Raw genomic sequence first — 25,888 nt, forward strand, 5'->3', positions numbered from 1 at the left:
TAAATGTGACAAGATGATATGTCGGTTGTACTCTTGTACTGTATTTGTAATGCAGTTAAAATATTTTATGTCTTTCTGGATTCCGAGTCTTTCTGAATTATATTTTTAAGTACACAATATTATCGTACAAATCTTGTTAAGTAATTTTGGTCTTTATTTTTCTTGAAGCTGTAATGTGGAGTAATTTTAGTTATTATTTCTATTTTTAATACCATTTTTATTGAAATAATGACAATGTATTAAAGTGGAAAGTACAGAAGTGTGCATGCTATAGAGGGCGGTATTGCATTTGGGCTTTCGTCGTCCAATCAAATTCAGCCAACTGTACTTTTAATAATTTGTACACGCGTACTTCGTGTCGTGTCGTGCATGTACGGTAGGCCTAGGAAACGTACACGTAGAGATAAGAATACCATTTGTATTTAAGAAAAGTTAACATTCCAGTTATTTTTATTAATTCAAAATGAAAGCGTGGGTATCTATAACGGTCTTACTGACCGTATGTTTGTCTGCTATATGTGTAGTCCAAGCAAAATTACAAGAGGGTGATTGCGAAGGTTAGTGATAATTTTATGTTTTGCCGGCTGGTGTTGAAAGTTGAAACACGGCTAGGTAGCGGTTTCCTCCGTTTGTTTGCCGGTCAGGATGAAGGAAGCTTGTAATGATGGTGGCCTAGCTTCTTGATCATACTCATTCATAATCAGATAGGCCTAGGCCAAGTTTATATTTTATTTATTATGTTTTTATATGTTTATTTACGTTTGTTTATTCTTTTTCTTCAGTATGTATTAGTGTAATTAAACAAATTGATAAAAAATTGTCAGCTGATGATAGGAAAAGTCCAGCAAAAATTGAAGATGCAATAAGGAAACTATGCAAGAAAGCAAAAAATAGAGAAAACAGATTTGTAAGTACAGGGATTTCCCCCAAGGTTACACTTTTGGGTTTGGTACACATAAATTATTAATTAAAAAAAAAATTATTGTTTGTTTAACTAGGCTATGCTTACTTACTATATGTAGTCCGAGTCGCAATAATAATAATTAATTGACAGACTTGCGACAATCTAGCCTATCAAACTGTTGAGTACATCTTATCTTACTTAAATATTGTTGTACATGTTGATATTTGTAGTGTTATTATGTCGGCGGAACTGAAGATGCAGCCACAGGATTGCTTGGTGAAATTTCTAAACCATTAAAATCGTTTATGCCTCCCGAAAAAATATGTGAGAAATTAAAGAAAAAAGACGGTCAAATATGTCAACTTAAGTATGGTGAGTATTTGATACGTATAATAATATATATATACACGGTACATTAGTTTATTATTATTAATAATAATTGGTTTTTCCATAATAAAAATATTTTTCAAACATTTTAAGATTGATATTGTGTGTGAAATTATAGATGGATAAAATGTGGTTTTTGTTCCTTTTTTTAACAGAAAAGCAAATAGATTTGGATGCTGTTGACCTAAAGAAACTAAAAGTAAAAGACTTAAAGAAGATTCTTAGTGACTGGGGCGAGACTTGTAAAGCGTGCACAGAGAAATCAGACTTTATCAAGTTAATAGAGAAACTTAAACCTACACACTTCAAGAAGCAAGAGTTATGAGAAATTCCACGCTCTAGTTTTCATTGTATAAATGTTGGGAAATTATTTAATTTTATACCATATTTGGTTTACTATTTTTGCTCTTTTTCAAGGTTCTTAAATTTTAAATGATGTTTTTGACCCAAATATAATCCCATGTTTGAAAGTAGCCCCACTCATATTTGGTAATTGAGCATAAATTGTAATGATTTATGCTCAATTTGCTGACACAATGCTTGATCCAAATATAGTCCCATGGGCTATTTTATTTTTTAAAATGTCAGCCACTTATGTCAGTAACCAATTTATTTTATTTGTTTGTTGCAAGACATAAAATGGCTTTAAAGTTGCCTTGCTTGTCGCAGATAATAATATAACACCAACAAAGATCCGAAGTAAAATAAATGATTTATGTTCGCAATATCTCGTGGGATTATATTAGGGCAAATACAGTATTTTATATTCTTTATAGCATGGAGCTATAAACCTATGTCTACCTCCATCTTATAGAATGGTTTTAGTCCTAAAAATTCATTTTATTTCTATTTTTACACAAGTTTCATATGCTCGCATGAAATTCTTTAATCTCGAGATGTATATGAGAATTATATAGGCCTAGTGTTGTACAAATACTGTACACAATTTGATAATCAAAAATACTGGCTTCTGTTTTTTCAATAACAGAATTGAAAGGTCATCTGTCTTGTCAGCTGATTTTACTTAAATTTCTTTGTACTTATCTATGTTCCTAGAAACAAATTGAGGTAATTAATTTATAAATTAAAGTATTTCAGTTATATATCAATGAAACAATATGTCTTGATTTACTTTTGTTTATTTAGATTTAGCAAAAAGGTTTTTAGCAAACTAAAACAATATGCCTCTTTAAAAATGTGTTTGAAAATTATATGATTTTAATTATAAAGCCACTGCGGGTAGTTTGACCACTTTTGAAAGCAGTTTTAATTCTGTAATCCACGCCTTGTCAAGTTTTTTCACTCTTGATTCCAAATTGCTAAACCATTTCGTAATATTTCCATCAAAACGTGATGTCAATGAGTCCGGTATGCTGAACGAGTACATTGTAAATTCTTCATTAAAAACTTCTTCGATCTGGAAGTTGCATTTGACCGTATATACCCGCAGAGGAACCATTCCAAGGCAGTTATCAATATCCGAAGCATTATACCAATAAACGACCGGATAACCGATCAAAATACCAAAAAGTGTTGATATGTTGCAAGTTTGGGTAACATCAAGTTTTAAGATGTATTTGTTTTGATTACATGCATGACTGGTTTCTGCCTCAGTTTTTAAATCCAAAATATTTTTCACTGATGATTTTAAATTCGATTTTATCTCGAGAAAAACATCTTCTTTGCAGATAATTGGGGTGTCTAGTTTACCAGAGACATCAATACATGTAGAATTGCTCTCTTCTAAAAAATTCGTGATGAATGGTACAGTTATTTTCGCATTAATAACAAAAATATTTTCATGAACTTGAGTAACAAAAAGGCCTTCGTCACCAGTAGTATCGACTGCTAACAATTCGGTGAAGTCCCGTAAGAAAGACATTATTGTATCCTCATCAGTTATACCATAATCAAATAAAAACCCATTTTTTACACCACTGAGCACGTACAGAAAATCTGAAGTTATGGATTTCCACGACCTTTTGGCATGTTTTCCAAAATATTTTCCTATCATATCTCGAATTGCTGTTTCCATTATCAATTTTTAATTCTCGACCTCAAGTATTTTGAGTCTGCTGCCCTCTATGTGGCGTTTCCTTGGTGCGATGACGTCACACCACCGCACAATCAAAATAAAGTTGGAATCATTGATTGGAAACTGCAGTTATTTCTGTTTTCTTGATGATATGGTACACTGATTTATTTATTGTTTTTTATATGAGTAGGCTTAGATATCAATTAAGTTAGTTTTAGTGGGTGAATTAACCATGGCAGTAGAATAACTACTCTTTGTAGGCCAGCAGGCTAGGCCTAGCTAGAAAGAAGGTCGAAGGAGACCTGTCAGTCAGTCAACAGACGACAGGAGGTTAGACATTAGTCGCTTGGTATGGAACGCTCAAAATGATGGTGCGCCACCAAGGACAAATGTTTATCATGTTGAAAAATCCAATTAAACAAATGGCAAATGTGACATGCAAAGTGTATTTTTCCTTGCAACTTATTTTTTTTTATATCAAATCAATTTTTGAATATTTTCTTTGAATTGATTTAGGTGCAGCTAGCTGTCTAAAACCAGGTAGTAAACCATGTCTCAAGAAGCATTAAAATTCTTTGATCTCCTTGACGCATCCCAAAATGGTTACATCACAGCTGAAGATGTCCAACGGTTTGATGAGACCATTCACCGTTCACCGATATTCCCCCAGCACATTCACCCAGCCATCAAATCCGTTTGTGGGCCAATGTCTGGGGGCTTGTGTACACGGGAACACTTCCTTCCCGTTCTACTCGAGCTGGAGCGTCGTAGGACTGTAGAAAATCAAGCATTGTGGGATTTCAAAGCTCTTGACAGAGATGGATGTGACGTCATTTCTATCAAGGATACACTGTTTCTCTTCAAAGGTACTTATCCATGTTCAGGGCTAGCCCAGGTGAAAATTCCAGTTGAGACCAGCTGGTTTTCAATCGGTCCAACTGATTTCCAGTTGGTTCAATTGGTTCTCTCAACTGTTCAGCTGTTTTTTTTAATAACTGGTTCTCAATTGGTCCAACTGGTTGGTTCTTCCAACTGGTTTTCTCAACTGATTTTTTAGGCCTGAAATATTTCTACTAATAGAATACTAACCAGCCCTTCTGTAATTTTATCCTTTTTTTATTTGTCATTCCTTCTTTTTTAACCTTATAATATTTTCATTTTAGCTACTCACCAGGAAAAGTTTTCAATGAACACTTGGAATAAATTCATAGAGAATCGTGAATCCACCAAAGACGCTGTTTGTTTTGACGAGGTTCGCATGTTGCTGTGCGCCGTACCGGATGGACCACCGTGCCAGGATTCGATCGTACTTACAGAGTGTAACAAACTTGAAAGCGAGAAGATCGAAAAAGAATTTGAGAATCACAAGGAGTTTTTAAAAGTTCAAGAACAGGATGAACAGATACGATCTCTGCAGGCACGTGAGAAGCAAGACTATAGAGACAAGTTTAGACAAGGAGCTAAGAGAAAACTTCAAAGGTGTGTATAGTAGGTTAAGTATTGTTGGTGAGTCACATTTTCATATTCTGAACGTAGGGAAATGAGTCGCTACATATTTTTTATTTTAGATTTTTATAACAATCGTTGTGCTTGTATTTTTGTGGACTAAACATATTTATGAATCTTTGTATACCACAACCAAATGGACTTTCCAATTTGGGATAATAACGTTTTATTGAATTGAATTATGTGGTAGAGTGGCCAGTTCCTTCCACGCCGCCTTATCCTCCCTAGTATTTTCAACCAGGTACTCATTTACAGCTGAATGGACTGGAAGTTGTTCTTTATGACAGTTGAGTGTCGGCTACAAAACTCTTCCTCTAAGTATGTAGTTAGTAAGTCAAAATTACTGTAAAATCATTTTCTACAAAAAACAAGCTTAATTTATGTTTCAGATGGAACCATCTTGGTCTTGAGGCGATGCTCTTTGATGATGGCATGGATTGGGATGACATCAATCAGAACTACCGCAACCGTGTGTCTGTAACAGAGATGATGCAAGCCATCGACATGAAGTATAACAGCCTGAAAGAAAAGCTTCTTTATGAGCTGATACGAAAACAAACTGGTGAGATGCTTTGGTCTACCATGACAGAAAGTGAGCACGAGGAACGATTGCTTCAAGTTCAACTGAGAGTCAATGAGTACATGCGTCAAGGTACAGCAGACAAGGTCCTAGGCCTAGATATTGCTTCACATGCATACCCATCCAAATTAGAGGCTGTGATTGGCTACAGCCAGGACAAGCATGCCTTGTACTTAGAAGACCAGAAGCAGACAGCATCACTCTTGCAAGCTGATGGAAGGACAGATGAGGAGGTTTATATTCTGTTTGCTAACAAATACGCTGAATCCATTCAAGGTACTATGTGTTGATATAGATGATCTAAAGCTTGGTTCCCACTAGGATGCAACGCATGGACGTAAGAGCAACACAATATCCATGACTGTTTGAATAATCCATCGCTTGTGATTGGTTAAATTACTTGCGTTGCATCCAAGTGAGGACAAAGCTCTGTCTACACTATCAAACTTTGATGTTCCCAAATAGGGTAGTGATATGATCAAATATGGTAGTAATATTCCCAAATATGGTAGTGATATGACATCATCATGTTCATATATGAGTACATCACATTTTTTGTCACATAAAGTTTGATAGTACACAGAGCTTTAATTATTATACTATGTTGCAATGCATTAGCATGTTCTTAAACATTTTTATTCCACCATATTTTTGTTATATATTTATATCAGGAGAAACAACTGGAGGTCATTTACTGGTTGATCTTCATAAGCGCTACCAGCATGAGAAGGAATACTTGCTCTCAGTCCTTAAGGAAGGCAGTGGCAACCAGACATTGACATCAAAGGAGATGATCACAACATATGCACACATCATGCTGCAGGTCTACATGGCAGCATTAGAGGAAGCCTTTCAGTACAGTGCCATAACTGTTGGACTCTGTGAGAGGCCACAAGAATTCAAAGCTTCAACGTAATCATTTTGTGATTTTGAAAGATTCAGAAATTTAGTCTTTTCTTCTTTTCCTCTTGTCTTCCTTTCTTCTTTCTCTTCTCCTATTCTTCTCTTTCTCCCCACTTCCATTTCTCTCTTTCCCTTCATTCCTCTTCTTTTCATCCTCACTTCCATTCCTCTTTCTCTTCTCTTTCATCCCTCTTCTTTTCCTCCTCACTTCCATTCCTCTTTCTCTTCCTTTCCTATTTATTTCCTCTTCGTATCCTCTTCCTCATCTCATCTCTTCTCTTCCTCTCCTCCACTTTCCTTCCTCCCAACTTCCATTTATCTTTCCTCTTCTCTTCCTCTTCAGTCCAAATCATTGGCAAAGGTTTCCATAGACATTTCTATTAATCTCATCTTGTTTTACACAGCTTTGACTATGATAGAGACTTACAGGAGATGCTAGCCCTTCAAAGACTCACTCAACGGAAGGGTAAAAAGATCAAAAGGCTTTCTGTAGACTGGTATGAAAATGAAAATAAAGGACTGGTCAATCTTCAAGTTGACCTCTTGAACGAGATGGCTAAGAAACACTTTGTGGAAAGAGAGGTATGAAAAGAATTATGCATTAGATGTGAACTCGCCACTGTGACGAGTTAGGCTATAACGCAATGCATTATAACATGCATTGCTATTATATTTAGCTTGGTATCCAGTAGGCTGCACTTGACAATTGTGCAAACAGCATAGCTTATTAATTATATAGAACAGATTAACTAGAAATCAGTTGATGGTAGAAGAACTACCAAAACATGGCTACCATAAACTGCTAACCTTTTTCTGATTATAAAAACATATAATGATATATTAACAACAATTTCTTTCATCTAGATACTTATCTTCCTGCTGCAAAATAAAGAAGCGCAGTACGCAAAAGCAAGTGCACGCAACAAAAACAAAGACGTCAGAGATGCTTGCTTAAAGGAGTTGCGAGGCCAGAGGGAGAATTGGAGGAAAGGCTCATCAGACTATCGAGTCTCAAAACGTTCAGTTCATATGAAAATCCTACAGGAAGGCGTTGGTCTATACTTTGAGAACAGGTAAAGAGATTTAATCTTCGAAATGTATCAGTTTTTTTTACTCCATTTAAATTCTGTTTTTGTTTGTGATCGTTGAAGCAAAAGAATCTGAATTTCTGTATAGAATCGTATGCTTCGTCTACACTATCAAACTAGTTTGACAAAAAAAGTGTGATGTGCCCAAGTATGGTAGTCATGTGCCCAAGTATGGTAGTGATATGACATCATCATGTCCATATTTGGGCACATCACATTTTTTGACACATACTGAATGATAGTGTAGACAGAGCTTAAGATATACTTTATTCCATTTCTGTCGTATTTTGACTCATGATGGAATCTGCAAGAATTTTTTCACCTGTTATATCAACCTATTTACACTTCTATTTTTAGACGTGAAGAAGTCAAAGGTCATAACCTTGATGACCTTCACCTTGCTGCTGTAGTTCTGGCTGACCTACAACAACAGCAATGTACTGAGATCCATGCTATGATTATGGAGATGCACAACAAGGTATGCTTTCATATTCTCATCTTAAGCTCTGTCTTTACTGGACATGATGATGTCATATCACTATCATATTTGAGCACATCACACTTTTTTTGTCAAACTAGTTTGATAATGTAGACAAAGCTTTTTAAGGTTTTTGCGTCCTTTTTTTGACCAAGATAACTTTATGTTGCAGTTCCATATACAAGAAGTGCATTTATAATCCAAAAAATACTCTTTAATCTTCATCTAATTTCAGGATTCATATGAGCTCCAAGACTTACTTAAGAAAGAAGCTAAGTCTCGTATTGAGGAATGGTTGGACAATGTGTCCATGGTCATCCTTGGTAGCTTTGAGTTGACAGCTGAAGAGAAAGAACTCATTGAAGCATTGGAGCAGAAATATGATGTTCTAAGGTAAATAGAATATATTATAAAGTAATTATATAGAAAAACTGGTAACCTTTGACCTGGGAAGTTTGTTCATTTAAATTTTTCCTTGTGTTGACAGAGACAAGTTACTGGTGGAATCCTTAATGAACCAGTTTGGTGAGGCAGAATGGAACAAAAAGACCGAGGAAGAGCAACAGAGACTTCTGATGAAGAAAAGGTTGGAAGAAAGACGATTGCGACAGGACGGAAAAATGGACGAGCTCAGTCGCCTCATTGGAGATGCTGGAAATGTAAGCTATGGCATTCTGGGAAGTTTATCCTAAACCCCCTAAAGCTCTGTCTACACTATCAACTAGTTTGACAAAAAAAGTGTGATGTGCCTAAATATGGTAATGATATGACATCATCATGTCCATACATGGGCACATCACATTTTTTTGTCACATAAAGTTTGATAGTGTAGCTTATCTCCTGATTGCAGATTTAAATGAAATACTGCCCTTAATTTGCTATGTGAAATCACACCTATGATTGTCTTATGATATTAATAATAATAATAGTTCATTCTTATATAGCGCATATAAGCAAGCTCTCAATGCGCTGAACATTAAAAAAGGGAGAGAGAGATGAGAGATGAGAAATCATTAAAAATGTTTTGAATTTTTAGAGAGAGAAAAATCTACTTTCCCTTATGGGAAGAAACAGAGAAGAGTACGAGAAGAAATTGAAAGAACGTCTGATGAATAAACAAAAGAGGGAAGCTCAAGGTCTGGACACAGACGATGAAGATGAGGGTATGGAAATTAATTTTATCAAGTTTAATTTAATTTTTTTAATTTTATTTTTCTTAATGTATTGAATTTAAATGACACACATTATATTACAAATTCAATTAATTCTCTTTCTCCCTTTTTTTGTTGATTGTGTGATTCAGTTTAAGTTATAATTATAAATTACTTCTTTGTTTTAATAGAATTTGAATTGAATGAGAATAAAACATCAGGTAATATTATGAAAGACATTCAACTGCGATTTGACGATGAACTAGATGCAATGATGAAGCTGCTACGAGGCCAGCATGGCCAGTACATGAGTGAGCAGGAACGCCAGGCTTTACTTCTGAGGCTTAGGAGAGAGAAGAGAAGGGCTGACAAGGAGGACAATTTTGATGAGGCTGCTCTGTTGCTAGGCCTAGCTGAGAGAAATAAGATGTCACTTGAAGAAAAGTAAGAAATAATAGGATAATCATTTCCTCATGCTTTTAAATATTTTTTTAAAAGTTTGCCTGTGGAATATAGCCATTTTCATATAAGCTGGTTACGATCTAATGTGCGTTTTGTTTTATTTGGGCAGATTGAGAATGGATCGTGAACGACAATTGAGACTAGCACGTGAAAGGTTAGAAGCACGGAAAAAACGGCAAACTAACGGACAAGAGATGGAACAAGAAGTAGAAGAAAAAGCTCTACCAGAAAAAGGTTTGTCAGTTTTACTGTCTGTCCTAAACAGATCAATGTTTTCTCTAAGTAAAATAAAGCTCTGTCTACACAATCAAAATTAGTTTGACAAATATGGTAGTGGTATTCCCAAATATGGTAGTGATATGACATCATCATGTCTGTATACGTGCACCTCACATTTTTTGTCACATAAAGTTTGATAGTGTTGTCAGAGATTTAGACTTGTGGTATCTAGATTCATACTTTCTGCATCACAAATTAATCACATTTTTTTTAAAAAGGTGATATTGTTGGATGGAAGGAATCTGTTATGAAAGAGGTTGAGAGAAAACATCGCACAGAGCATGAGTTGCTAATCACTGTCGTTATGGACGAGGGCAGTGAAGAACTACGAGACGCTGCCACTCAAATGAATGTAAATGAGCAACAGACACGACTACAAGAACTGAAAAAAGAGGCTGATGAACTTGACATTTATACAAAAGGTGAGGTCAAGGGTCATAATTGTTCACGGTATTGTGCTCCAACAAATTTGGATTTAAGATGATTAAAATTTTTCATTACGTACCAATTCTACAGCTCTGTATACAAAGAATCCTGTATAACAACAATATTGTCATAATAAAACTGAAAAAAAAAGTTTCTTTTGATATCTTTCTCTTTCTTTTCAGATGATATTGAAGAGAATCGAATGATTCTAGATGAATCTGGTGCCATAAAAACCGTTGTCCGTACCCGTGTTCTAGAGGGCAGAAAACAAGAAGAGGAAGTGACTCTTGACTATGTTGTAACTACGCTCTTAGCTGATCTTCAAGAGAGGCAAGATAGAGAAAGTGAAAAGATTATCGAACGTCTTGAAAATATGGTAAGTGGATTAAGTTTGAAATAATTCAACACAACTCTATTAACTAATTTTAACTTTCTTTACCAAATAAATGTATTTAAATCAATCTAATACTGTAATTTTCAATTTTAGAATGAAGAAGAGATGTCTCGTTTTCGATATGAAGAGATAACGAAAAGGAAGCACCACGTTGGTCGTAACATTCTTGCAGTATTTACTGAATATGAAGGAATTGGCGATGAAGATGAACTTCTAAAGGTATGACAGTAAATTAGTTATTTGTCATTTAGCATAGAGGCCTACATTTAACAAAAAAAGAATCATCAACTTACAATGTTAGATCATCAAAGTTGATTATTTTTGTTTTATTTATCAGGCCTTAGATAAAAAGTATGATACACTGAGAGACAAGCTATTATTGGAGAGCTTGAAGAAACAAGCTGGAGAGGGGGAATGGGCAAAGCTGAGTGAACAAGAAAGACAAAAACGATTGATGAAGTTGAAACTGGAAGAAAGAAGACTTAGAAAAGAAGGTAGTGTATCTATTTTTATTTCTATATTGATCATGCTTATAAACTCATTTGAGGCTTATGGAGTGGAGTTGAAAGAGTCATGAGTTACAACCTGGACCTTGGGATTGGAAGGCAAGCATGTTAACCACCAAGCTACAACTCCGCTACATATCTACTTTAATATAATGACAATTTACTATTTTATTTTGCTGTTACAAGGATGACAATTGATAATGGTTTTGATTTCTCTATAGGGAAGTTGGATGAGTTGCAGGCGTTGTTAGGAGATAACCTTATGACAGAGACCAACCTGAAAGTCTTGATGGGAGAGAACAGAGCTAAGCAGGAAGATAAGCTTAAAAGGAGACTAGAAGCTAGAAGAAAGAGGGTTGAACAAGGTACATCTTTGAGACCGAACAAAGATTTCTTTTAAGAGGAGAAAGTGTCTCCTGAATAGTAGGGGTTCTGTTGTACTGTGAGATCATTTTATAGATGAATATAAAATTATGGTAATTAAGAAGATATATTTGTTTGCTATTTAAGGACTAGATCCTGATGAAGATGATGATGGCCTATCAGAGGATGAAGATGACGAGAGTTCAGTCCCACTTCTTGATCTCCAAAAACGGTACGACGATGAGCGTGATGCGCTGATGGCTAGACTCCGTGGTATGGACAATCAGTTTTTGAGCGAGAAGGAGCGACAGGCAGAACTTGCACGGCTTAAAAGAGAACAACGTAGAGCCAAAATGGAGGAGAATTTTGAGTCTGCTGCTCTTGTACTGGGGTTGGCAGAGCGTCACCAGAAGGCTCATGCTGAGAGGTAAGTTATGGTTCAGTTCTTACTTAGAATGCAATTTCTAAGTAAATTTGTTATGCCAATGGCTGTATTCACCAATCACGCTTAAGTGAGATATTTCCCTTAAATACTAATTCACTTAAGTTTATAAAGGTATTTACTTAGTTACAAGTGTTTTTCTTAGCCTAAAGTGGGAATAGTGAATACAGCCACTTCTGTCCTACTGAAAATAAATGTTAATAAAATGAATAGTTACAGTATACAATGCAATTCATTTATTGCTAATTTATTCATAGATTTAAGAATGACAGAGCTAGACAAGAGATGCTTGCCAAGGAACGAATTGCAGCTCTGAAGAAAAGACGCCAACAAGGTCAATCGAAAGCTGATAAAGAAATTACCATACTGAATAATGGAGATAGAGCTGCTATGCAGGTGAGAGTGTTTTATATAACTGTCTGCTATCATATTTCATAGCTTATACTCACTAGTGCAGTATTTGTACCATTGCAGTTGTAAACATTAATTATTTGTACCATTGCACTCTTAAACATTCATTATTTGTATACTATTGCATCATTAAAATTAATATTTATTATTGTTTTAGGATTCCGTGATGCAGATTCTGGAAAAGAAGCATGAACGTGAACAGGAGCAGATGTTGATACTTCTTCAGAAAGAATTCACAGAGGAAGAACTAACAATTGCGACGACACTGAGGGAAGAAGAGAGGGAAGAAAGACTCCAAGAACTGATTGGAAAAAGACAAGGAATGGATACATGTGAGTTGTTGTTCCTTTAAGATTGTAGAACGCAAGTTATAGCTGTTTTGAAAGAATTTATCTACTAATTAAAGAGTTTAAAATGGAAGTGGCAGTGGTTGCTCTAAAAATGAATCATATGTTCTGAAAAGATTTGGTATGTTGGATAATTTAAATCAATCTCTTGATTTGTTTGTTTTTTATTATCTTTAAATAATTATTTTTTTATTCAATTTTTTTTGTAGCATCTGACAAACATATGCAGATTCTTGAAGAGGCAGCACTTTTGAAATTAGCTTCTAGAAAGCATGTTTTGTCGAAGGAAAAGGGGTCAGAGGTCAGTGATGATGAAGCAATTGTAACAATCATGGCCGACTTGCAGCAGGAACAAGACAAAGAGAGTGAAACTGTTCTGGAATCATTACCAAATAAGGTAAGAAAAATGTAAAAAAATCGACCTTGTTTACAAGAGATGAATTGAGTAAAATTATTGATATTTCGTCAGATTTTATTAAAATATTAACTGGCCATTCAGACTTTTTATTTTATTATTTAACTGGTCCGCCATGCATTTAACTGGCCATTGGCCAGCGGACCATTGTTATTCAAACAAAAGTCTTGTCTCTGTTTTTCATTCCCTTCAAATAAATATGTTTGTAATATTTGGAACTTTGACATGTGTTTAGGAGCTGGATAATCTTGTTGAACTTCAAGAAAAACACCTGACCGAAATCAAGCAACAAAAAGTTGAAAACGTTGCCATCACTCTAACCAGGATCGATAAAGCAAAGAAAACGGGTGACAGTGAAATTGTCGAGGCTTTGGAGGGCAAGTACGATGCTCTTAAAGATAAGATACTCGCTGAAGCCCTAATGCAGCAAGTAGGGGAAGCAGAGTGGGCTAATTTATCCGAAAAAGAGCGTCAGGCTAAACTGGTGAAACTGAAGCTTCAGGAAAAACGACTCAGGCAAGAAGGGAAGTATGATGAGGCAGCGGCATTATTAGGGGAAGCTATCAAATCACAGCAGGCCTTGGAACTGTTGATGGGAGATACAAAGAAGGCGCAAGAAGAAAAGATGAGAAAGAGACTTGAGATGCGTAAACAGCGCATTGCTGAAGGTAAGGATTCTGTGGCTTGGTGGTTGACATGCTTGATTACTCAGGGTCATTGGTTCAAATCCTGTAAAAGTTCCAGGATTTTTCTGATTGGGTTAGAAAGTAAGAGTTTTACGTCCTATAATTGGTGAGTTGTATATCACATTCATGTATTTAAAAATATATGAGAAGGATTTCTAATGTTTATTTCTTGTTTGACTTTTCTTTTATTCGATATTTGGTTAAAAATTTATTGATTTATTTGTAACAGGTATGAGCACAGAAGAAGCGGATAAACTAGAAAAGAAAGAGATTTTAGAAGAAGAGGAAGAACTAAAAAAGAAGAAGCCAAGAAATATTCTAGAGGAGTTGGACAACAGATTGGATGATGTAAGTGACCATCTGGTGTTGCCAGCAACAAGTTAGTTAGTTAATATCATTGTCTTCTTCTTCTTCTTCATCTATTAAGTTGCCGCCTTCAACAAGATTTTGCAACTAGGAGGCCTACTAGATGGCCTACGTTAAGAAGAGGCTGTGTGAACTAGTACATTGGGGCAACCCTCTACTCGTTTCGAAAGATGTGCTAGGTTCTTTAAAGTGCACACAAGCATTTCGTGTTTACTGGTTTATAGTCCATCTCGTCTTCCGAGAAGACGAGATGGTTGGAGGATTCAATTCTAAGATTAATTATTTGTAATTTTGTAGGAACGTGAAGCACTTCTAAAGAGGATGAGAGAGGGCGATGAAAGACTAGCCAACGAGAGGATGCGTCAGGTTGAGCTAGCCAAGCTGAAGCGACAACAAAGAATGGCGCGCAGAGAAGATCAGTTTGAAGCTGCTGCCTTAGTCATGGGTCTCACTGCTCAGGCCGAAGATGCGTATGTTATCTAATATACATATCTTTTTATTGTTACTTTCCATAACTTATTTGACAAAAATACCAACTAAAAGCTTTTGGCTCTAAAAAGTGTAGTACATTCTTTAAATTGATTTTATTTGGAATTGTTTTGGCAAAATGGCACTTTTGTAACATGATGTATTTAGTATGTTGCTCTAAATATAATAAATCATCATCTAACTACTGTTAGCTTATTAGAGTGGATGCTCATAAAAAGAGATACTTGATAAATGTGAATAATTGATAAATGTTTGCCAACAGAGACAAAATGAAAGAACAAGAACGTACAAGACAGCTACAACTTGCAAAGGATCGTCTTGAGAAGAGGAAGAAAATGCTGAAAGATTCAAAAGAGAAAGTAGAAGATAAAGGTCCAGTACCGATGCCAGATGATGCAGATGGAAGAGTTGCCATGGAAGATGCAGTTATCAAAGAGATGGAGATTAAACATGGCACAGAGAGAGATGTTTTAATCAAAGTATGTTTGTCTTTAAATATTTGTTTATAATGTGGTCTACTTTCTTCAAATTCAAAAGGTAGTTGAACGTAAAGCTCTGTCTACACTATCAAGCTAGTTTGACAAAAAAAAAAGTGTGATGTGCCCAAATATGGTAATGATATGCCCAAATATGGTGTTGATATGACATCATCATGTCCATATATTGGCACATCACATTTTTTGTCACATAAATTTGATAGAGTATACCGAGCTTCAGTCTTAAGCAATAGGAGATCTTTAAGCTATATGAGGGTTGATTGTTCAGTGGTCTAGACTACTTATATAACTTCCACTGTGTTTATTTAGCTACTTCAAGAGAAAGATACAGAGACACGGAAGACAGTCAAGGCAATGACAGAGGAACAAAGACAGAAAAAGATGTTGGACTTTAAAGAACAAAGACGGCAGTGGAGAGATGATGGACCAGAGAAAGAGAATGAGGCAGCACAGGTTGGCATATTCAAGGTATGTTATCTTCTCTTTTACACTCAACTTTAGCCAGACCAGATCTTTTATTAAAGAAATACAGTTTATTTAAAATGATGATTATATAAATGTTTTTTCATTATTAGAAAGCAGTTCCATACAGTATGGAATTGGAGTTAGTAGAGTTACAAGCTACCAATCCCGATGCAACGGACAACGATGCTGAGGTTGTTTTACTGGCAGATCTTCAGCAAAATCAGGACGAAGAGGCGGAGTATCTGATGGAAGATTTAAAAAAAAGGGTAATTTAGACTTCAAATGAATCTTCTGTTTTCTGACGACCTTAAATTGGCTAGATAACCATAAGCGAATTCATTCACTATCCTTCTTAAAGGTGACAATCCTGTTCACAAGACAAAAATATACACAAGATGCTCTACACAAACAAAGTATTATTACAAGTCTTTGGGAGTGAAGTTATAATTTGTCAGTAAAAAAAATCCTGACATGACAGGACTTGAACCCAGGACCCTTTGATTGGAAGCCAAGCATCATAACCATCAAGCCACAACTTTGGCATACACACATTTATCTATATCTTAAAAATCTTTTCCGTAGTCTCTCCCTGTCTTGAAGCAGCTTAAGATGTTGCAGTATGAAGCAAGATCAAACTCCTGGAATGACAACGTAGCAAGGACCTTGCTGGAGGTCAAAGCACCACTAGAGGTCATCTCAGAGCTGGAGGTGATCAAGGCTGTTGAGAATAAGTATGATGCCCTCAGAGACAAACTCATTATGGATGTAAGTATGAAAGAGTTCTTGCAGAATTTGATCTTCGTAGAGTAGACTAAAATTAAATTATATTGATGGGAGGAAAAGTTCAATTGGGTTGTTCCATTTAATTTTAGGGGTGTTCAGATATTTGTATATATATATCTCCTCTATTCTTTTACTGTAGCTTGTATAGTCTGTATTCCTTCAACATATTGTTTGTAATATTCATTCATAAGAAGAATATGAGGACAATATCTTGCATTGGGTTGTTCCATGTACTTTTAAGGGTGGTTAATCTTCTTTTCTTCTAGGCTTTGATGAAGCAAATGGGTGAAGCGGAATGGGCTAAGCTGTCAGAGAAGGAACGCCAAACTAAAGTAACTAAAATGAAGCTACAGCAGAGGATCTTGTGTAAGCAAGGCAAATATGACCAAGCTTTAGCCCTGCTGGGAGATGACATCAAAAACCAAACAGGTTGGTAGGCACACTTAGCAGTACACTAACTTATACTGGAGATGTGTGTGTCTTAGCCCAAGAGATTATCTGCAGTATCTTAACATGTTACAATGTCACCCTTACCTAGTTGACACAATGATACTAAAGCTCTGTCTACACTATCAAACTGTATGTGGCAAACAAAATGTGATGTGCACATATATGGACATGGTGATGTCATATTACTACCATATTTTGGCATATCACTACCATATTTGGGCACATCACTACCATATTTGGGCACATCAGACTTTTTTGTCAAACTAGTTGATGGTATAGACAGAGCTTATAAGCTTGAAAAAGTATAAAATGTTGTACAGATCATAGACAGAATCAGAATAGTAATTTCTACTGTAGTAGAAGTAAGAAGTTATTTTGGTGTTTTTTTTTAGAATTGGCCCTGTTACTTGGGTACACCAGAGCTGAACATGAGGCTATTATGCAAAAGAGATTGGAGAGACTACATCAGTTAAGAGAAGAGAGGGAAGAAGCAGGCGAAGCTGTTGATGAAGAAGAACTTGAGCAAATAGTACTGGCAGAAGAGGAAGTGGAGGAGAGCAAGAAACGGAGGGTGAGTACTTTAAATTATTATAGGCTGCTAGTATTCTAAGCCCAGGGTGTGGTGTTTACTAGGCCATCAGAGTGGCCCGTTGAAGTAAATGCGGCCCTGTAAGATACAAGGAGTGATATCTTGGCTAGGCCAGCGTGTGATATTTACTAGGCCATCATATTGTTTACCAGACTTGTGCTAAATTTAGCCCTGTGAAATTTGTTTTAAATCCCTGTTTTGACAGAATGTGTTACAATACCTCAACCAACATTTTGAAGATGAAAAAGAAGCTCTTTTAGCCTTATTAAAAAAGAAGCAAGATGAACTGGAAGATGAAAAAGAGCGCCAACTAGCGCTCTCAATGTTAAGACGAGATCAGCGTCTAATGCGTGATGAAGACAACTTCACATCTGCCGCCCTCATATTTAGCCTTGGACAGCTTCACGAGAAAAATAAAGAAGAATGGTAAGTTTTTTAAATATTTGAACTTTGAAATTTCCCTGAAAATAATCATGACTTCTATATTCCATGAACCATGAATGTATTAGTCTGGCTGGTTGTTTAGTTATGATAATTTTATGGGGGAATATAATTTCATTATGCATCCAAATTACCATTACATATTACCTCTTATTTTTGTTATTGCAAATTTAATTTAGCATTTTTTAATGATTTTGAATATCAAAGGTAATGTGACAAGGTTATCGGTTACGACAATTTGATTGGTTTATTACAAATATTTTATTTAGGAAGAAGTGGAGGAGATATGAGCTAACAAGTTATATTTCCATTGAAAATATTGTAATTGTGATAATAATTTAGTATATTTGCTAATCAACTAAATGCAAAGGAAAATAACTGCAAATAGAGTTTGTCTATTAACAATTTTTTCGTTATTTATGCTCTAACCGTTTTGCACTTTTAAAAACAAAAATATAATGAGATAAATGACATTGAGAAATATGCTATTCATATATTGTATTATTACAGTTTCTATAAATAGTAATATTAGCTATTAGATCAAACATAAAATATACATTTACTAATTTATTTATTGTACAGTATTTTATCAGACTGCTTGACCTTGGGGCCCTGGTTACAATACGCAATATATATTGTTCGAACAAATATTGCTTTAAATTCAAACTGACTGTACATACAAAATGTCTAAAGGCCCGTTTACACTAGGGCGATAACGATCGACGATAAATAGATAAACATGCATTTTTCTTGGATAAAACAAAAGAAATTAGAACAGTTTTCGTCCTAGAACTATTGGATAATCATGTATGCTGTATTTGATAAAAATAATATTTTTGAAAATCCAATCAAATGACGTCATGATCAATAAAACAATAAAATCGTTGTATTGTATCATGACGTCGTTTGATTGGACGTGTGGAAATATTATTTTCATCAAAGGCAGCATAGATGATAATCCTATAGTTCTAGGATAAAAACTTTTTAAAATTCTTTTGTTTTAGGTATGGAAAATGCATATTTATCTTTTTATCGTAGATCGTTATCGCCCTAGTGTAAATGGGCCTTAAAACTGGCAAAGCAAAAGAACAAATATCAGAAAACAAGCTCAGCAATAAAACACAACAATAACATTGATACAGTAACATATCTCCCTCACTAAACTGAATTGCCTAAGTGACTGACATATAATTAATATAATATAATAATATTAAAAATAAAATAATTAAAAATTAACAAGATGGAAGCTTATGTAAAGATAATTTTCCGTCTGGAAAAATTACTTTATCAACATTTTTTATTATATGCCATTTTAATGTCACATAATTAGTAAATTTTGACCACTTTAACCAAAGTATTATATAATTCAATTATAATAAAAAAAATAAGATAGACACCCAAATATTGATTATTCTTATTGTACATTTTATTACATATACATATAATTATGTAAATACAAAAGACAATATATAATTTACAAGTTAAATATTTGTAATTGTGACAAAACCAACCTTCTGCCTTTCGTTGATATAAAGTAAACGGTAAGGCCATGTATATATATAGTAGTGATTGAGTGTTTCGATCAATGATCGTCCTCAGGAGTGAGAATGCAGAAATTCTGTCTTCCTATAAGAATACGGTAGGCCTATTAACTTTATATAAATTATAATTTAAAAGCTGTGTTATACACCTATGTTCTGTTAATTATATACCCTACAGTACATCAATTTCATACTAATGTACTATGTTTGGTACACAAATCTAAAAAATTACCAAAAAGTTTGCCAGTCCATTGAATGGGCAACGGCTAGTATAGTATAATTTATTAGTAATAAAAATATTTCTTGAAATTCAAATTAACTGTACATAAAATAATGTCTAAAATTGGCAAACAAAAAAGAACATCAGAGTACAAGCTGAGCAATAAACACAACAATAACACTGATGCATTAGATATCTCTCCCTCGCATTATTCATTTGCCTCATGGCTGCGGAGAGAATGTATACTGTTTACATGTCTATAGTTTGTCTTTAGTGTCATAGGCAAATTCTGTAATACAGTGTCACATAAGTATCACATGTGATGCTTATGTTACAGGCCATACCTTTTAACCGTGTGACACATATGTGACAAGTGAATTCTTTCCACAATTTTGGTCCATATATGTGTATAAACTGTTGACTGCAAGTTAGTCTTGTGAAGGGATTTTTGAATTCTGTTCTGAGGTTTCATATGTGGAGATACAGTGTATAGAATAATTGTGTAATAATATAGATTGAAATTGTAGTCTGTCGCTTCCTCTTAATTATTGACTTATTTAACGATTTACAGAAAGTAATGACGCATACAAGTATTTTATTTTACGTGATGATACCTTCATTTACGAAATCAATATTGTTATGCGCAATTGATGTGATGCGATTGGATCGCCCCACATTCCATATATTCTACCCTTTTTTCTTTCTTTATTCAACATGGGCTAGGCTATAACTGTAGCTTGGTGGTTGTCTTGCCTGCCACGTGGTGCCAGGTTCAAATCCTACCTCATGTTCCCAGATGCTATAAAATAAAAAAGATGTTTTAGATATTGATTTAGACTCCGGAATTGCATCAAGCATCATTAAATGTGTAGTGAAATATTATTATGGCAACGAAATAATCAATAAAACATCTTCAATTAAAGATAATAAATAATAGTAAATTTCAACAATCTGTTGAAATTGTCATCATTAATATAATGTCAACGAAGTTTACTTTTAATATGTTTTAAAAATTCAAACTTTAGTTTGGTTACTTTGTATGATTTTGTTTAAACATATATATTTATCTATTTTCCACTCCCCTGATTTTGGTTGTTCTTTCTTGGGGTTATATAAAATATGTATATTTTTTATATATTGTACGTGGAATCTACTGTAAGGAAAAGACGAAGATTACTTTTAATATGTTTTAAAAATTCCAACTTTGGTTTGGTTACTTTGTATGATTTTGTTTAAACATATATATTTATCTATTTTCCACTCCCCTGATTTTGGTTGTTCTTTCTTGGGGTTATTATATAAAATATGTATATTTTTTATATATTGTAAGTGGAATCTACTTAAAGGAATTTAAAGTAATATGATTATAATTATAATTAAACACAATTAAACATAAAAATTCCTTTGAAATTTTATATTAGCGCATAAAGCTATATATTTTGAACATTTATTAGGTAATATTTTTTATTTCCCAATTGCCATAGTAACATACATGCCTCATTGATTTCTGATCACTTGTATTGATCCTAGATGTAAATTATGAAGTTATTATTGATCATTACAATACCTGACTCTTGTAAAGAAAATATTGATTCACAACAAAAGCTAACTTACTGTTAGCTTAATAAAGACTTATTGAGAACTAAGTAGAAACATTTATTAGTTATTAGTAATTATAACTAATAACTGGATACTCAATTTGCTGTTAAAATGAAGTAGTTATTACTCTCTTGTTATCGGGTGCTATTCTGCTTGAAAGGAGTTAAAAGAGAGCTGTTTAAAAACGGACAACATTCTCCTTAGGAATTGATATTGTGTTAACAGTATGATGTTTTGCATGTCTGGAAATAAGGAAGATGGCTGGGAGAAATTACCGTGGCAGCGGTTCCAGTATTCAAGCAAAAAAGACCCAGTTAATGAAAATGGTTCCTCTTTGTCGTTATTGTCTGCCGACTCTAGGGCTATGTCTAGTTTTTCAAACATTTCAAATATTTCTTCAAGTTCTACTTTTTCGACAAGGAGTTTTGTAAAATTAGGAAGGGATGGTAAAGCGGAATTTGAAGAAAGGTAATAGAGATTTGCGATGACCTAGGAACTAATTACGTTGTGTTAAGCCATTGTCCGCATTCAGAAATATTGCGTGTTTTCCTTGATACAGTTTTGTCAGATTCTAGATCCAGACAACAAGCAACGCTTCAGTATGCATACATCTTGTGTCAATTTGTCTGTTTTTTACAAATCCAACTCTCTCTATTTATGTTTCCATCAACTGTGTAAACCACCATTTTTTAAATGGGTTCTTTTATCTTATAAACATCTGTGTGTTTTCCTATGTTTATTAACGTTTTAATGGAAAGTAAATATTGTTCTTTCTCTTTTTTCAGTTTTCTACAAGATCGAGAAAAACAAAAGAAATTAGCACGAGAAAGATTAAGAGCTAAGCGAAGGAAAAGATACACTGGATATAGTAAGGCTGAGCTAGAAATGAAGTTGAAACAAGAAGAGGAACAAAATGCTAAGTCTGATGCAAGGAAAAAAATGTCTCTTAAAGATAGTAAGTCTTATCTTATTATGATATGTTTTTTTTTTCTAAATGAGGAGTAATTAAAGATAAGATACAAGAACTTCAATACAGATTCCCTTTTATACCAGAATGACCAATTTGAGGAGAAATATTTTCATTACAGTAGCACTAATGTACATTTTTTTAAATATCCTCTAAAGATGGCCTGTACTTGCATGTTATTTTGCTCATTATCTTCATTTATTGAAACAAAAGGCAACAGTAAGACAAAACAAATATGTCTTTTTAAAAGATTTAGTACCACAAAAATAGGTTTGAGAATTACAAACATGATTTATTTATTTGTTCTTTCTTTAAACTGAAATACACTTTCAATACAAATGTACTGATTTCCAAAGTGGTTCAGTAAACATATTTATAACAAAAATAAAATATTAAAATTAAAAAACAAAAAGAAAGAAAAGAGATATAAAACTATTTACAATTGTGAAGGCAAAAAGGTTAATACATATATGTTTTCTCTAGTGAAGATTTAAAAGTTGCCAAAGACAAATTATGGAGTTCTGATTTTATGTTATTTGGTAGAGAATTCCATATTTTTGTTGATCTATAAACAAAAGTTCTTTTACCCTGACGGAATAGATAAGTCATTATTACTTTGGGAGCGAGTGCATTTATTGCTTTCTACTTAAGCATTTTCAATAAATTTTATATATATATATATATATATTTAGTATTTTTTATTGGATAATTTGTGTTTTCTCCCTTTCCAGTCATCTTATTAAATAAATTTATAAAGAAGTACATGGAAATAGAACGTGCTTAGAAATCTCTATAGTACTCTATAATCTGGCATTAGTTTGTTGTTCAGCCTTTAAACATTTTTGTAAACATTTTGTAGGACGCATGGCATTGCATACAGAGGTACTTGATGAAATGGAAAAGAAGCAAGTAAATGAACGAGACACCTTGATGGAGCTCTTGAAAGCAGTAAATGGAGACAATGTTGGTAATGAACGAGTCAAGAACATGTCAAACGAGGTATAAGAATGTTATACATAACAACAATACATTGTAAAATAAGACTAAAGTTGAATAATGGTTTTGTTTATATTTCTTATTTGTAGTTTGTTCAATATTTATTCAAAAAAATGATGCTAAAGTATATGCAAATAAAGATTACATTTAAGTGACATTAATGTTACGTTTTCGTTGACATTAAACGTGACATTGCAGTAACATTTTAAATGATATTAACAACATTTTAAATGATAGTGGCATTTTAAGTGATATTAAAATAGCATTTCAAGTGATATTAAAGTAGCATTTTAAGTTACATTCAAGTAACATTTTAAGTTACATTAAAAAAGACCTTTTAAGTGACATTAAAATGACATTACAGTAACATTTTAAATGACATTAAAATTGACATTAAACTAACATTTTAAGTGACATGTTTAAGTGACATTCAAGTAACATTTTAGTGACCTTGCAGTAACATTTTAAGTGACATTGAATTAACATTTTAAATAACATTAAAAGTGACATTAAAGTAACATTTTAAATGAAATTTTAAGTGACATTAAAGTAACATTTTAAATGAAATTTTAAGTGACAGTAAAGCAACATTTTAAGTGACATTTTAAGTGACATTTAAGTAACATTTTTCTAATCGGTGTCATTTCTTTTAAAGGAAATTGCGACTGAAGTTGACAAGTTACGCGAAGAGCGCCAAGTATGGCGTGAAGAAGCTTCATGCGAACTAGATAACGTGGATTATTTTCAACTCTCACCATTCGGTGTAGGCGACCACTTTGCTAATATAGCAGAAAGGCAGATACGACAAAATAGAATACTAAAAGAAGCAGTTTTATTAAAAGTTGAAGGTAAAATTAAAAAATTGTCCAAACCTACTTGATTAAGTTATAGTAAATCTTTATTTATTCACTAAAAATAATCAAATTTAACAGTTATTTTTATTATGCTAATGAGTGGTAGTAATCAAACAATTGGTCCTTAGTGTTCCCAGTCTTAGAATGTTTTGGTGTAATATTTTTGTATTGTTAGTCATAGTGTAATGTAACTGTAGCTTTTTAGTTCTTTATTAGTCCATTCCGATCTGAAGCGCTTTGTTACTTAAGTTAAAAGCACAATATAAATCATTATTATATTAGTGACAATCTCAGTGACCGATCCAGAATTTTGAAATAGGTGGTGCCCAGGGCCTAAAAATGGTGAAATGAAAGGCTAAGCTTAATTTAATGTCCTATCTTTTGCATTATTGTTTGCGAAATTTAGCAAACCCAACCCCCCCCCTCCCTGGTTCCGCCCCTGAACCTTTTGTTTTTTAAACTGTTTTTATAGACACAAGGCGGCATATACTTAATACAAAGAAAGAAGAAGAAACCAACTTAGACGAAGCAGTTCCTGAAATTCTATTGGCTGACCTACAGCAGAAGCAACTTTCCGAAGTCACTTCAGTCAAAAATATTCTTACAGTTAAAGCTGTACGTATTTATAATGTTGTTAAGCTATGTTCACATGGGTGCGAATTGTGTTTTTTTTTTTCAATATGAATGGTCCCTTAACGATTTATTGTCACCCTGAAAAAATAATTCTTAACAAAATTTTTGTTGAATATGCCATTTTAATGTAACATACCGTAATAGTTATCTACTTTGACCAAAAATTGGATCGAAAAAAAAATTATTTCCCTGGAAAAACTATAATTTAAAGCTAAAATGGTCAAATTGGCAGGCAATTTTGATGTTCCCAAATATGGTAGTGATATGACATCATCATGTTCATATATGGGCACATCACATTTTGTTGTCACATAAATTTTTATAGTGTAGACAGAGCTTTAAATTCCTCAATTATTAATTTTAGGATGAAGAACTTCTGATGAGTCTAAAAGAAGATCAACGTAAAGGTCGCCGTGAAGGTTGGATGGACAACCTGTCCAATGGCTTGCTAGGTGTCAAAGCTAGAGGCACCGCCGCTACCATAACGTCCATGACAATCGACATAGCCAATCAGGAGAAAGAACTCAAAGACATGGACAATAAATTAGAAAATGAGAAGAAGGCAGCACTTGCTGGTAAGGTTTGGGTTTTTTTTCGTTAATGTCCCCTATGATACTCGTTGGCACAATCTAGCTAATTTTTGTATTGATTGTGTGTATTAAATGTGTTTGCCGAAATTAATAAAATAATACAGAAAACTCTGCATTAAATTCACAATAAGATCAACTTCCGGCTTCATCTCATTGCAAAACGTGACAGTTGTGCAGTATATTCAGATTAAGATTGGTCGGTTATGCTAATTATTTTCATTTTCAAAGAAAAAAATAATAAGTACAGCTTTTGTTGGTAATCATTGTAGATCATTGTCTTTAATTTATGCAGAAATGCTATTTTTTCACAGATAATAGAACTTGTAAAAATCAATAATTTTACATAAGTATTGCATGGGTTAAAATAAATTATTGTTTATTACATTTTATTCAGAAACCTTGAGGAAAAGGTTGACATGTCTAGAAGCAAGTTCATCAATATTTATATTGTTATTATAAAGTTATGCTCTGTCTACACTATCAAACTAGATTGTGAAAAAAGTGTGATGTGCCCAAATATGGTAGTGATATTCCCAAGTTTAGTAGTGATGTGAAATCATCATGACCATATATGGGCACATCATATTTTTTTATCACATACAGTTTGATAGTGTAAATAGAGCTTTAAAAAGCTGAAATATACAT

The 25,888-nt window shown here is 33.8% G+C and overlaps 3 protein-coding genes across 3 annotated transcripts in view; 2 read left to right on the forward strand and 1 right to left on the reverse strand.

Annotated features, from left to right (window-relative positions):
* The first annotated feature begins 340 nt into the window (after window positions 1-340).
* LOC144856017 (mesencephalic astrocyte-derived neurotrophic factor homolog) lies at window positions 341-2,342 on the forward strand. Its single transcript, XM_078713989.1, has 4 exons — window positions 341-557; window positions 783-907; window positions 1,135-1,276; window positions 1,447-2,342. The coding sequence occupies exons 1-4, from the start codon at window positions 464-466 to the stop codon at window positions 1,614-1,616; spliced, it is 531 nt and encodes a 176-aa protein (XP_078570115.1). The 5' UTR covers window positions 341-463; the 3' UTR covers window positions 1,617-2,342.
* A 72-nt stretch (window positions 2,343-2,414) lies between these two features.
* LOC144856015 (UPF0739 protein C1orf74 homolog) lies at window positions 2,415-3,465 on the reverse strand. The gene has a single exon (XM_078713987.1). It carries the CDS (start codon window positions 3,324-3,326, stop codon window positions 2,514-2,516), a length of 813 nt encoding a protein of 270 aa, XP_078570113.1. The 5' UTR covers window positions 3,327-3,465; the 3' UTR covers window positions 2,415-2,513.
* The window catches only part of LOC144856013 (uncharacterized), a 30,118-nt gene continuing 7,658 nt past the window's right edge, over window positions 3,429-25,888 (forward strand). Inside the window, exons 1-37 of the mRNA XM_078713985.1 lie at window positions 3,429-3,480; window positions 3,843-4,192; window positions 4,490-4,805; window positions 5,222-5,688; window positions 6,084-6,324; window positions 6,720-6,897; window positions 7,180-7,388; window positions 7,761-7,881; window positions 8,117-8,274; window positions 8,369-8,540; window positions 8,918-9,044; window positions 9,224-9,476; window positions 9,604-9,728; window positions 9,992-10,195; window positions 10,382-10,575; window positions 10,687-10,812; window positions 10,931-11,087; window positions 11,321-11,464; window positions 11,610-11,889; window positions 12,162-12,300; window positions 12,473-12,647; window positions 12,872-13,059; window positions 13,313-13,745; window positions 13,993-14,111; window positions 14,427-14,599; window positions 14,881-15,097; window positions 15,425-15,583; window positions 15,691-15,846; window positions 16,163-16,345; window positions 16,630-16,792; window positions 17,206-17,384; window positions 17,608-17,828; window positions 21,989-22,158; window positions 23,030-23,169; window positions 23,822-24,014; window positions 24,493-24,635; window positions 25,018-25,228. Coding sequence (XP_078570111.1) covers window positions 3,877-4,192; window positions 4,490-4,805; window positions 5,222-5,688; window positions 6,084-6,324; window positions 6,720-6,897; window positions 7,180-7,388; window positions 7,761-7,881; window positions 8,117-8,274; window positions 8,369-8,540; window positions 8,918-9,044; window positions 9,224-9,476; window positions 9,604-9,728; window positions 9,992-10,195; window positions 10,382-10,575; window positions 10,687-10,812; window positions 10,931-11,087; window positions 11,321-11,464; window positions 11,610-11,889; window positions 12,162-12,300; window positions 12,473-12,647; window positions 12,872-13,059; window positions 13,313-13,745; window positions 13,993-14,111; window positions 14,427-14,599; window positions 14,881-15,097; window positions 15,425-15,583; window positions 15,691-15,846; window positions 16,163-16,345; window positions 16,630-16,792; window positions 17,206-17,384; window positions 17,608-17,828; window positions 21,989-22,158; window positions 23,030-23,169; window positions 23,822-24,014; window positions 24,493-24,635; window positions 25,018-25,228 — 7,150 coding nt within the window. The 5' untranslated portion in view covers window positions 3,429-3,480; window positions 3,843-3,876. The remainder of the gene's footprint in view (window positions 3,481-3,842; window positions 4,193-4,489; window positions 4,806-5,221; window positions 5,689-6,083; window positions 6,325-6,719; window positions 6,898-7,179; window positions 7,389-7,760; window positions 7,882-8,116; window positions 8,275-8,368; window positions 8,541-8,917; window positions 9,045-9,223; window positions 9,477-9,603; window positions 9,729-9,991; window positions 10,196-10,381; window positions 10,576-10,686; window positions 10,813-10,930; window positions 11,088-11,320; window positions 11,465-11,609; window positions 11,890-12,161; window positions 12,301-12,472; window positions 12,648-12,871; window positions 13,060-13,312; window positions 13,746-13,992; window positions 14,112-14,426; window positions 14,600-14,880; window positions 15,098-15,424; window positions 15,584-15,690; window positions 15,847-16,162; window positions 16,346-16,629; window positions 16,793-17,205; window positions 17,385-17,607; window positions 17,829-21,988; window positions 22,159-23,029; window positions 23,170-23,821; window positions 24,015-24,492; window positions 24,636-25,017; window positions 25,229-25,888) is intronic.

Source organism: Antedon bifida, chromosome 11 (genome assembly GCF_963402885.1).
Source record: "Antedon bifida chromosome 11, ecAntBifi1.1, whole genome shotgun sequence".
NCBI lineage: Eukaryota > Metazoa > Echinodermata > Crinoidea > Comatulida > Antedonidae > Antedon > Antedon bifida.

Bases quoted from the DNA above. Each gene is read 5' to 3' on its own strand.
- LOC144856017 (XM_078713989.1), top strand. From the start codon at position 464: ATGAAAGCGTGGGTATCTATAACGGTCTTACTGACCGTATGTTTGTCT. The intron at 558-782 runs GTTAGTGATAAT...CTTTTTCTTCAG, and splicing joins ACAAGAGGGTGATTGCGAAG to TATGTATTAGTGTAATTAAA. The intron at 908-1,134 runs GTAAGTACAGGG...TGATATTTGTAG, and splicing joins AAAATAGAGAAAACAGATTT to TGTTATTATGTCGGCGGAAC.
- LOC144856015 (XM_078713987.1), bottom strand. From the start codon at position 3,326: ATGGAAACAGCAATTCGAGATATGATAGGAAAATATTTTGGAAAACAT.